Below are 12939 nucleotides of genomic sequence, written 5' to 3'. Positions count from 1 at the left end.
ATAGAGCTTTTACTTTACGTGGAGAGGAAACCTTCAGACAGCCCCAAGTATCAGAGTGACTGACTACCTGAAAAGCTTTTGCCTGAGGACAGTTAATAAATCAAACACTGTATTTACCAGGATGTAGTCTGACCACTTCTCTCGCGCAGCACGCAGGGCAGCCTGTCGGAGTTTCATCACATGGGTGAACCGGGAGCTTGGCCAATGCTTTGGCCCAATTTCTTCTGGGTAAGACCTAGCAGAGAAAGCAATCAAAAAAGTCTAGTTCCCTTGCTGCCTTCTGTGAAAAAGAAAAGCAGCATCAGAGTCACCTCAGGCAACTCAGGAGAGGTAAAAACAAAACAAAACAAACAAACAAAAAGTGGTTCTGAGGGAAAATGATTCCAAGTTTCACGCTGGCATGTGTACACAAGACAGCAGAAAACAAGCAGCATTACAGCATTTCCTGCTGACCAAGTGGCCACAAGCAAAATTGCACTATCAACACCAGCAGTTTCTCCTGCAGCAGGCACACCCTCACCTGAGGTAAGCAGAGGTTACCCTCCTAAAATGAACTGAAGCTAATTTACCTCATCTGACCCTCTGGTAGAAAGTCTCGCTCCTCTGCTAGGCTTTAAGTCTATAAAGACAGCAGAATCAACACAGCTGAGGATGTGAATATGAAGAGCACTTCAGATTCTCTCAGGCTCTGGGTATTATTTGTAACTGTTAACACATTCTGGTAACACCTCTTAAACCAACAAACACCCAACACCCAAGCCCAGGGGCCCAATCATGGGAACAAAGTTATGTGAATGTCTCTGTTTTCAGGATCAGATCCAAAAGCACAATCTTTGCAACAGAAATGGAAGGAAACTTAGGGACAGATCCTTATGTGAGATATAATTCATGGCTTTGAAACAGTGCCAGCATAAGCTACTGAAGGAGCTAAGAATTTCAGAAATTTTTTTTTACAGAACTTAAAAAAAAAAAAAAAATCGACAAGATTAGGAAACATCAATTCCAATGCAAGGATTAAAAAAAAATAAAAAAAAAAAATCAGTAAAACAACCAGTTCCTGTAGGTTTGCACAACAAACGTCACACCACCACACTAAAGACCTTGGAAGTAAAAGCAAGCTTAAACCAAAGGGAAAGTATAATAAATAATAATATAAATAGAATAAATAGAAAATAGAACAAGACCAAGGAACAGCTGATCTTAATAATAAAAACCTAAACACGTTTCTTTTACTTCAAAATCATGTATTTAAGTAGGTGTAATCCTTAATTCCCTGAAAGAGGATTGTCTTTAAACCTAACAGTATATTTCAGAGGAATAATCCTGCAAGTCATATGCAAAGGCATAATATGCTGAATTAAACATAGTTCCCTGGCTCAGAATTTATTGAGTGTTTGATGCCAGGGACAGAACTTTCACAGAAACTATGGGAATAGGCTATGATTTCTCTGCTCCCTTGCAGATAAAGAATAGCAGTTTTTAATCCCTGTAGCTTTTGATGTGATTTCTTTACCATGCAAAGCGAGCAACTGCAGATACTGTATAACTGAATGGAAAATGCTTTTTTCTCCAAAGTTCTGCATGAATTGCTTCACTGAAATCAAAGACCTTTTTATGTGTTCCACCAGAACACAGTTTCAATAGAACAGACCCCATCAAAAAAAAAAAAAGAAAAAAGAAAAAAAGAAAAAACCTACAAAATTTGATATATAGTTTAAACAGCTTCAGCCAGCCCCTCACTGCAGTACTCACTGTGGGTCTTCCATTGGCCTCCACTCCACATCATGGTAGAGGTTCTGCACATTCTTCAGCCACTCTCTAAGGATTGCTGTGGTGTTATCAGCATTGTGGTCAGTGGCCGCCCTAGAAAAATAAAAAACACGAATACCACTGTTCATACAAGATTTAGGCATGAAGGGTAGTTAAATCCCTGAGTCTGCCTGTTTGCAGTGGTCTAGGATGGTACAAGGAAGGTTATGCTCACAACCTTTTCCCAGGTGGTAAATGAGTTGAACAGAGAAAGAACCTTACAAGCACATCCAGCTCCCGGTAAAACTCGTTGCAGCTCCACAGATGTTAAGGCACACAGCAGAGCCCCACTCCCGCAAAAACACTCCCTTGATGAAGGCAACCTTGCACACCGCTCCGCTCTCACTGGTCCCCTGCCTCCCTGGAACCACAGCTGCTTTGTCATTAAGCTGGCACAGGTCTGAACTCTGCTGGTAATGCCCACGTGCTGAACTCCCCTTGCTGACTGTCAGGATCACATCCCTTCAACTGCATTCAGTTCATCCTCTGGAAAAGATAGGATGGCATCGCATGATGAATGAATGGCCCGTGGTGAGCCAGCCACAAAGGTCACAACTTTGGAAGCCCCAGGATTTTACTCTGCATGCTGTACTGCCCTGCAAGTACACCACTTAAGCTGCATGGCATGCTCTGCTGCCTCCCACCTCAGGAATCACTCTTGTCAAGATGGAGGCTCTGCTGAAACACCGAGAGGAGCCCCTGCTGAGACACACAGCAAGTGAGGAGAAGGAATGCCTTGCCTGATGCTCAGCAGCACAGGGAATGATGACCTAGAAATCCACTTGCCTCCGGTCTGCAACCTGCCCAGCCCCTCACAACTGTCCCCTGGGTGGTCAAGCTGACGCGGAGGTGGTGGGGGAAGGCAGGAATGCCTGATCTGATGTACAGCAGGATCAGGACCTTCACCCCCAGCTATAGCCAGCAAGCAGCAACGCTGAGGCTCAGAGATATCTCGCTTTCCTACTGCGACACAGAGGTCATGAATTTGTACAAAACACCCAGAGGAGCTTTGTGCAGACACCATGTTAAAAGCCAGTAACAGCACTCCATCTCAAACTATGGGATAGGAGAAACCTGCCTGCTTACCCTCTAGCCTCTGCACCCTCCCAGAAAGCAGCATCCAAAGGATAGTAGTAGGTAGAAAGGTAGTATAGCTTCACAAACCAAACAGGATGCTCAGAGACACATCCCTGAGGGTCATCACGTGGAAAGGAGCCCTAGGAACCACAAGCTCATCTCTGCCTGGGAGCCTCAGGGTTACAGGGGGAGCGAGCCTAGTCACTTCCCAGCTGCTCCCTCCCAGTATGCGCTTCCTGGGGACTGGGACCTCTGCCACAGGACATCCAGCTACTCCCACGGGCACAGCCACTCCCACAGCTAACTCCCTTTAGCTGAAGGGCTGCTCATTTTTCCTGGCCAGGAGGCAGGAAAGCACAGCTCCATGGCAGGATACAGCCGGTTCAGCCACAGCTCTGCAAACTCCAGGGGGAATTCACACTCCCTTTATATTCCTTTGGGAGTACAAATACTGGTTTAAATTCAAAAACACAACCAAGAACTCAGATTTAAAGCTTATTTATAATCAGAAGAACACAATAACTTAAGAACAGGAAGCTTATTTATTGAACATTGATTCCTGTTTATTAAAACAAATAAGGAAAGTTCAGCAAGTGAATGGATGTTGGTTTCTTGCTCCTATCAACTGTTCTCACCTGACAGAGGAAGGCTGGGTTTAGTTATAACTGTGGGATTTGCTTTTGACCAAAATCTTACTTAGACCGCACTGCAAATCTAGTTTTCATGGATGTTTAACCAGATGAAAACTGCCAGTCACTGCTGACTGGGTAGAACAGACTACCCAAACTTGTCCCATGTATTGTACGGATTTTGGATCACTGACTCAGACCCCTGGCTGAGGACACTTGCTTGGGCGTCCCACAGCTACTGCTCACTTCATTGGTCTTATTCTGCTTTCCTCCTACACTCCAGCTGCACAGGCACTGAACAACAGCTCCAAAATTCCTCAAATGCCACAGAGAACTGAGAAAAGGGCTTTCTGTTCATGGCTATCATGGGAGCAGCAGTGCATCAAGAAGCTCCTGTTATACAGTGGGACCACAAAGCAACCGGGCATCATGCAAACCGAGTGAAGATGACAGGGGCCATCCTGAAGAATGATGGAGCCCAGCTCACTCCATGCTTTTTGCCACATCCAGGCTAGTCCCTTAAAATAATCAGCTCAGCATGTGCACATTTCCCTCAGCAAACCCCATCCCAGTCTCTCTAGCTCAAAGAAGATGAGGTGGGAGATGTGGAGGGTTTGCTAAAGCCTGGAGAGGAAAAGGGGAAGGTGGGTGGATGGGTGAGTCATGTTAGTCCTGGCATTGTGCTGGCTGCTTCTCTGTCTTGGCCTGTAGATTTGTCTTCATTCAGCACTATACATGCAGCTGGGACTCTCCATCCTGCCCCTGGTGGGGCAGCGTGTCCTTGACTAAGCTGTCCCCCGAAGACCCCAAGAGCTCACAGCCTCCAGCCAGAAGTGAGATGTGAATGGCAACCCAGAGGAATCTCTAGAGCTGCCGACAAGGGAACTGCTAGAAGGAAAATGGCATTTCACTGCCCAGGCCATAATGGTGGTGTTAGCTAGAAGGTAAATTCCCAGCCCAGAAGACCTTTACAAAGAAACAGATGGGAAAAAGCTCTGACACAAATAAAGGACTGTTGCCTTCAGGGCTATCCACCCAGCAGCATTTCTAAGCACAGAGTTCTCAAAGGCAATAAAGTTTGTCACACCCTAGATAAAACATGCCCTATGACTAGCAATTTGGCAAATGTTTGTTTTTCCAGCTTTAAGGAAGAAACAAAGAAAAGAAAACCTGCCCACATTCGAAAAGGCAATTATTACTATTAGTTTCAGGACAATTCACATTTAACTTGAAAAGAAATCAGCACTTACTGCTATTGTAATACCTGAGCCACTATAGTCCACCTAGTCCCCCAGAAAAAGTAGCTACTATGGTGCTTGCAATACCACTGCATGGGGAAAAACAAGCAAATATATTTATTTATTTATTTTTAACGACAACTTCCACACGAGGAAAACAGGCAAATAAAAATATGAGCAGGACTTCCCACTGGCAGCAACAGCTTCTCAATCTGTAAGAGGCTCAACAGGATATTCTGTCAATAAACACTTCTGTAATGGATGATCCGTAGGACTTGAAGTGGCTGAGTATCACAGTCAAAGCTTCAGTGCTCTGGCTTGGTTGGACGGACCAGCTGGATCCTGTTCATTCTTACACTCTTTTGATGACACTAAGGCCCTCTCTGCTGTAGATATCACCACCACCACCGGCCTATTGTCCATGGTGCATACCTCCCCGGTTCTGGAAAAGCATACCTCTCCAGTTCTGGAAAACTGGCTGTCCTTTCCATAGGCGATGACAGTCAGGAAGGACTGAGACACAGAGAGAGCAGCCAACACTTTGCTGCATCTAGTACAGCAAGACAGGGCCACAAGATGGGTCTGTCCTTGTGAAAAATCAATGGTAAGAAAGCATCGCAGAGCTGTGCTGGAAGTGTTTGAAACATCTGTGCAGTTGAGACCAAGCAGGAGCTACAAGAGAGTCAGAGAAAGAGAAGATACAGAGCTGGCTGGCAAGGAAGAAGGAGTACGATCCTTACCAATCATCCTCCAAGCCCTCACCATCTTCATGGCTCTCTGCTGGACTTGTTCACACCCGTCAACACCTTTTTTGCATCATGGGGGGCTTGAAGCCAGACACAGTGTCGCAGATGTGGTCAAACAATCACATCTAGCAAAAGGGGAGCAATCCTTCCCCTTGACCTCCTGGTTGTGCTTCTGTTCAGCCCGCCCAGGCTGCAGCTGGTCTTTGCCTGCAGGGCACACAACTGGAACATGTTCAGGGGTACACCATAGCCCACAGAGCCCAAGGCCTCCCAGCAGAGCTAGTCCCCAGCCCACATCGTTGCAAAGGGTTCTTTCATCCCAGGAACAGGACTTGATGAATTTCAAGAGATTCCCTGCAGGCTACTCAATTGAAAGCCAATGCACTCTGCCTGCAACTACTAATTGAAGATTTTAAAAGTGAATTTCAGTAAAGATGGACAAGTTACATCAGTGACCTTTGCACTAAAAGAGAGGCAACTGCATGTTCAAGAGCTGATTAAAAATAAGTCAAATTTGATTTAAAAAAAAAAAAAAAAGGCCTCCTGTAGGATTTACAACCTAAAGCCTGTGTGACGTAAACAGGAAAATCTGGCAGAACGACAAGAAAAAAAAATAAAAATCTCCTGCCGCACTTTTCAGAATAAGAAAAGAGTAGTAAAGGTAGAGTAGACCTCCAGATGAACACTTCTATTCAAGTAAGATGGCAGCTTTTCCACTCAGATTTAAACCAATTTCCAATAAAAAGTTAAGTTAAAAAAAAGTTTGAGGAAGAATTTTCATATAGGGGCATATGTCGGCATAACTATAACCACTTCAATATTTATTTTGGCTTTTAACAGGAGTCTTACCATGGACACAAGCCCTCATTGTCCACACGCAGCAAAGTAGCCCCTCCCAAAAAAACTCAAGTACCATAAAGAGTGGAAAAGTAAGCGCAACATTAAGCGCCTACTGTTTTAATTAAGTAAAATGTGAGTAGCAGCATATGAGGAAAAATGTGCCTTTTACAGACTGCTTGTATTTTTAGCCTGGTGATGTCTCTTCAAACTCTATGTTTACAAGAGGGAGTAATTTAGGCTCTGATGGTTCTCCTATTTTCATCCCCAAAATAAAAAAAAAAATAACCATTTTTTCACTTCTTCACATCCCAGTGTGCCCTCCCAAGCTATTTACAGTTTATTTACACCTCAGGCACTGGGTCAGAGAATTTTTTTTTTTTTAACCTTCACCATCACTAGAGGAAAAGTACTACAGGACAAAAACAACACTGTGCCCCTGGCTCAAGAGTATGGGTCACATTGTGACACAAGTTTTGGGAAACTCCATAGCCAGAGGCTTGCAGTAATTTTCCTACTGAGCTTAACATTAACAACTCTACCCTCTGGCAAACAGCTAGGGGAGAAGCACTTTGAACACTGGTAAGTATTTCACGTTCAAAATCTGTACACCACAAAGCAGAGTTAAGACCAGAGGCAGCTGGTTTGCAAACATTGAAGCTATGAGGATCCCTCTCCTTCCCCTCAGTGCTTTGAGGACTGCAGACCTTGAGGGTATGGGGTTCTCCGCCCATCCCAGTGTGAAGTAATACAGAAGAGAGAAGCAATCGAGCATTCAGAGAGAGGTTACGCAGCAAAACAGTGATGGAGGTTCCCTTCTGTCAGCTGCAGAGCCCCACCCTCCATAGCCTCTCACATCTGAAGCACTGAGAAAGGATGGGAAGCAGGTTCACCGTGGTCATAGAATCATAAGGGTTGGAAAAGACCTCCAAGATCATCTGGTCCAACCATCACCCTACCACCAATGTCACCCACCAAACCATGTCCCTAAGCACCAGGTCCAACCTTTCCTTGAACACCCCCAGGGATGGTGACTCCACTACTTCCCCGGGCAATCCATTCCAATGCCTGACCACTCTTTCTGAGAAGAGATGTCTCCTCATTTCCTCCCCTGGCACAACTTGAGACCATTCCCTCTAGTCCTATCACCTCCTAGGCTGCTTCCTCAGGGCTGTATTGTATTTCCAGCACGTCTGGGAAGTTGAAGTTGCCCATGAGGACAAGTTCTGGCAATTGAGCGATTTCTACCAGCTGCTTATAGAACATCTCATCTGTCTCTTTATCCTGGTCTGGCAGTCTATATCAGACCCCCATCAGGATGTCTGCCTTGTTGGCCAACCCCCTGATCCTTATCCACAGGAACCTTTTCATTCCCAACCCCAATCTCAACGGCATCAAAACAAGCTCTAATATAGACAGCCACACCACCGCCTCTCCTTAGCTTCCTGTCCCTTCTGAAGAGCTTGTAGCCATCCATTGCAGCACTCCAGTCATGGGAGTGGTCCCACCACCACATTTCAGTGATGGCGACTAGGTCACAGTTCGCCTGCTGCACAATGGCTTCCAGCTCCTCCTGTTTGTTGCGCATGCTGCATGCATTGGTGTAGATGCGCTTGAGTCACGCCATTGCCCTCACCCTTAACCCTGAGACTGCTCCCCCAGGCTCATCTCTATTGAGTCTTATTTCCCCCCATCCTCCTTCGTACCTAATTTAAAGCCCTCTCAATGAGCCCTGCCAGCTCCCAAGCTAGAGTTCGTTTCCCCCTTTGGGACAGGTGGGTCCCACCAGTAGCCATCAGGCCAGGTGCTGAGTAAACCTCCCCATGATCAAAAAATAAATAAAAATCCTGCAACAGCACCAGCCTCTCAGCCATGTATTGATCAGCTGGGCCTTCCAGGTCTGCTCAATACCCCCACCAGCCACTGAAGGGATAGAGGAAAACACCACCTGCACACTCATTCCATCCAGTAACCACCCCAGTCCCCTCCCCTGAAGTCCCTTTTGATAGCCTTCAGGCTTCTCTCTGATATTTCATCACTGCCAGCCAGGGGTAATAATCAGAGGGGTGAACAAGGTCAGAAAGTTTCCTGGTAACGTCCCTGACCGGGCCCCAGGGAGGCAGCAGACTTCCGTATGGGTAGGGTCCGGCTGACATATGGGGCCTTCTGTTCCCTTCAGAAGTGAGTCACCTATGACTGTTACTCTTCTTTCCTTCTTGTTGGAGGAAGTCTTGAGGCATGGTCCCCTACTTCTGTTTCATTGCAGGCAATTACTCGCCTGAGAGGAATGTGACATCTCAGGCATGGCTCTCTTTCTGCTTAGATTAAAGACCGGCATGGCCAGTTAGCCTGCCACCTTCCAGCATATTAAGAAACGTGGAGTTCTATGGTCATCCATAACGAAGCCACCTCCCACCAGCACAAACCCTCATCATGAATCTGGCTAGTCTCTGGAGAAGCCTGAGAGACCAAAGTGTCGTTGCCGAATGGCTTGCTCCAAGCCAGCAGAGCCACGTGCCAACAGGCCCGAAGGCTGTGGCCAAAGCCGCCTAGGAGATGCTCTGAGAGGGCCTTAATGCACAGCCCTTGCAGCAGGGTTCTGCGTGCTCATGACGGTTTCTGCCCTGGGAAATAACCCTGTAATTCAAACCCTGCAGAATTAGAAAGGCTGTGCAACTTCAACAAGCCGTAGCCATTGCTAATGAGGTGCTACAATGGTTCACACATGGAGAATGGAGCAGGGGGCATGAATTTAATGGTTTAAGCTGAACTAAAGGGAAAGCAGAGCTAGGGAAGACAGCAAGGTCCTTGAGTTTGTAAGACTTGTTGAGTCTCCGACTTGTTTGGATCTTGCAGCAAAAGCCCACTGCAGCTTCCAGTCACCTTTGTCAGCTCAGAAAGAGCTCCCTGGTCTGAGCAGAGAACGGAGCTCAGTGTCAAAGAGGCTACCCTGACTGATGACAGAGCTTATTCTGGGCGGGAATTCAGCCCTGCCAAAAGTAACTGAAGAAACAAAATCCAGCAGTAGAGTCCTAATGCGAGTCAAATACAAATATGAACACAGATTTCCCAAAACAAATGGTAAATAAAGTAACAGAAGAGTCATTTCTCCCTGTCTTTTTGTTTGACTACTGCCAGACTTAGAAAATGAATTCAAAAATACAAAAACCACTGAACTGGCAATTTCCACTGTGAAGCAGAGATGAATTACCTTGACTAGGAGGCAGTGCAGCTGAGAGAGACCAGAAGAGAAGGTATGGATCCTAAAGGGGAGGAAAAAAACGTTCAAAACAAAACTGAGGCAAAACACTTTGGAAACCCAGTGAAAAAGCAGTCTCCCTCCCACCCCAGTGCAGGTGGCTTCCACTGCCTCTTGTACAACTTCATGTGTAGGGAAAGAGATGTTCAACATCCAGTTAGGCAACTCTAAAGCTTCATTTCAGCTGTGAAAACATCTTTATCTACCAAAGAGAAGAAAGTGGAGTTGTTACTATCAACTACTTCGACAGTCTCCTGTGCAGGATCTTCTCAACAGTACAGCGAGCCAAACAGGACTCACTACACCTTTCAGATACTGCCCCATTAACAGAAAAGTATGGCTCTCATTCACTCAGCATCGAGGGGACTCGGCTAATTTTTGTTTCATTAGAAATGCTCTGTTGCTTTGTAGACAGTGGCACTGCTCGGTGGACTGCCAGCTCTACCTTGCAGCGATTAACCTGCAACAGATACCTCAAGTCCCTCTGACACCAGTGGGATCAGATAATAACACAGCCTGGGACCCAGCCAAGCCAGCTCACAACAATGCAGTTCAGAGACTGAACAGATGTAAACTTTTCTTGCCACTGCTAAATTTTGAACAATTATGCTCACAACACTTCATTAATAAGGACTCAACATTCAGGCCCACATTCAAAGAACTGTTTAAGCATTTAATCAGGTTGCTAAAAATTCAACTGTGTTCGTAAGACCTTTTGGCTCTACACGGAATCACCATACGTTCTAGGGTTTTCCTTAATTAAGGACAGGCTTTTCGGCATACCTTGTTTTTTGATCTTGGATTTTTTGTTGTTCTGTTTATGGTTTATATTCTTCTTGTTTGTTTTGTTTTTTTTTTTCCCCCCCTCATTTGAGCTGGGTCCTCATATGTGAATTCCCAGTGGAGAGGCAGTTGGGGCCTGGAGCAGTGGCAGGGAATGGTGGGAGTGTAAAGCCAGTCACGAGAGCCGTGAGGCTCTCCAGGCTGGGCAGCTGTACAAGAACAGGACCTCACAGTACAAGAATGCAACAAATGTGTCTCCCCTCTAACTCATTCTCCTTGCCCCTCAGCAAATTGTGGATAACAGATTTTGCTGGCAACAGCAGTGATTCCTTCAGTGATGTTCCAAGCCTAAGTGAGAGAATGATTCGCAGATGTGTATAAATGTACACATATGAAAATGCACCAGGGTCTTTGCTCTTTCCACACTACCTCAATAAATCTCCCAGACATTCTCGGCTCTCAACCCAGAGCAATACAACCGCAGAGAGGCATGATACAGCTCTATGCCTGGATTTAGCATATAAAGAAAGAAGAGATTAAGTACCTGGAGACTGAGCTCTGAAGTGCAGTTTCCCAGTCACACTAATGTAGTCACACTGTAGGACATAGTAGTAGTGTCTCACTCCCCCAAATTCTGGGGTTGCTGCTAATAGCACAGTGCCATGACAGATACACGCTGAAGCCCAGCGGACACAGTCAACAGCCTCTAGAAAGCACATAAGGGGAATCAACATCTCCACAGAAAAGCCATCAGACTACGGCTGCTCACAGCTGCCTCAGAGTCAGAAATCCATGTGTAATGGCTTCTCTGACATCCATACACGAGGGATTCTTCCGCAGTGCAACAGAAGTTCCTGCCACTTCATTCCCAAGTCCCTTTGCCTTGCTTTAGTTCTCCCCATGATAGCTTCAGCATGGACAGAGCTTTCAAGCATGCAAAAAGAACATCTGCATCTGGCCTTGCAAGCGTTTAAACCAAGCAGACCTGGCTTCAAAGGAACAATTCCCATGAAGAAAGCCCAGGAAATCCCATATGCACAGGATCAGGGCTGTGACTGGCCTCTGAAATCAATTTGCTCAAATAAGGAATTAATTGCAACAGTTCCATAATTTCTGAAGGGATAGCTTGTTCCTCAATGCTAGTTGAGGCCCCAGCTAACCCAAGATTAATGAAAGTGTGTAAACACCTGGGAAGGAACAGTGATAGTTAGAAATATTTTGGTTCTGGTAACAACAACAACAAGATAGATTTTGAAGGTCAGAATCTGCTCAAATGCCCAGTACTGATTTTTCAATAAGCATGTTGAGCCCATACCCCCTTACCAAGGGTTCCCCAAAACAGGAACATCTGAAAAGTTCTCAGTCCCTGTACCAAGCTTGCTTAAGAATGACTGCTAGGCTCCCACTGACTGCCTTGACTCCAGCAAAAAGCCTCAGATCAGGCACCACCAGATGCCTAGAACAGGAGGAAGAGGCAGACCCAAGTCATTGCACTCAGCAGTTTACTTTCATATTTTTTGCCCCTTACCATCCCCAAGTTATAAGCTGGTCCTACGTATAGGAGAAAGTATGCAGTGCCTGCCCCCAGCTCCTGTACAACCCCATTAGAGCTTTCATCTGGAGGTACATCTTACACTCTTTATAATTCTACATATACAATATTCAGACTTAAAAAATGTAGAAGTGGGTTTTGCAGTGTGCCAGGAAAGAAAACCAAGTATCCCTCTCCACCAAGGTGTGTGGTGTGGTCGACACTGGAGGGAAGGGATGCCATCCAGAGGGACCTGGGCAGGCTTGAGAGGTGGGCCTGTGCGAACCTCATGAGGTTCAACAAGGCCAAGTGCAAGGTCCTGCATCTGGGCCTGGGCAATCCCAAGCACAGACAACTGAAAGAGCCACCAGGCAAACATGATGATGAGAATCCCTGATGCTCTTGAACTGGAGGGACATGCATTCCCTGCCACTTGGTCATCTTCTAGCCTTGTTTAAATAAACAAGGCCTGCTCTGCAGCAAAGCAGCTACTTTCTCTTAGCTGTCTTTCAACAATCCTAATGGAGATGAAGAAACAGTAACCATCACCCCAACTTACTTGTCTGAAGCTAGAACACCAGCCAGACCCTGCACCTCTCTGGCAAACCCAGGAAATCCCTCGCTGTTGCTGCAGACCGAATAGTATTGTCAATAGGAAAAGAGCACCAAGCCCTCCAGGCCTCATCTCCAGCAAGCTGCTACCTGCCTACATACTCAGGTGCACAGAGACATGACAAAGAAAATCCCAACAGTAAGCCTCTCGTGTCTGTGCAGTGATTTCTGGAAAACGTGGCACAAGTACTAAGAGAAATCTTCCAGTTCAGCAGGTTTGAAGAACTTCATGGATTCACATACACACTTGCTGTGCTACAGCCTGCAAAATATCACTTCTTTAGTCTTTTGGACAGCAGTCATGTTGCTCTGTACTAAACCTGCACAGCTGAATGGAGGACCTGTTCTGCAACCAGCCCCAGATGCTGAGAAGGCTTCCTTGGTCGGCAGCCGCACGGAGCTGGAAGAAGCTGAGACA

The 12939-nt window shown here is 46.1% G+C and overlaps 1 protein-coding gene across 4 annotated transcripts in view; it reads right to left on the bottom strand.

The window, feature by feature from the left end:
* The window catches only part of COLGALT2 (collagen beta(1-O)galactosyltransferase 2), a 157264-nt gene that overhangs the window by 23923 nt on the left and 120402 nt on the right, over positions 1-12939 (bottom strand). For 3 of the 4 annotated variants that reach the window (XM_040566471.1, XM_040566468.1, XM_040566470.1), the window contains 2 exons: positions 1753-1863; positions 118-235 (listed from right to left, as the gene is read on the bottom strand). In XM_040566471.1, the coding sequence (XP_040422405.1) occupies positions 118-235; positions 1753-1766 (132 nt within the window). In that variant the 5' untranslated portion in view covers positions 1767-1863. Of the gene's footprint in view, positions 1-117; positions 236-1752; positions 1864-9547; positions 9572-12939 lie in introns of those variants that run through there. The other variant, XM_040566472.1, reaches the window with a different exon arrangement.

Source organism: Cygnus olor, chromosome 8, assembly GCF_009769625.2.
Source record: "Cygnus olor isolate bCygOlo1 chromosome 8, bCygOlo1.pri.v2, whole genome shotgun sequence".
NCBI lineage: Eukaryota > Metazoa > Chordata > Aves > Anseriformes > Anatidae > Cygnus > Cygnus olor.
The sequence above is the reverse complement of the archived record's forward strand: the minus strand, read 5'-3'. Positions and strand labels throughout refer to the sequence as shown.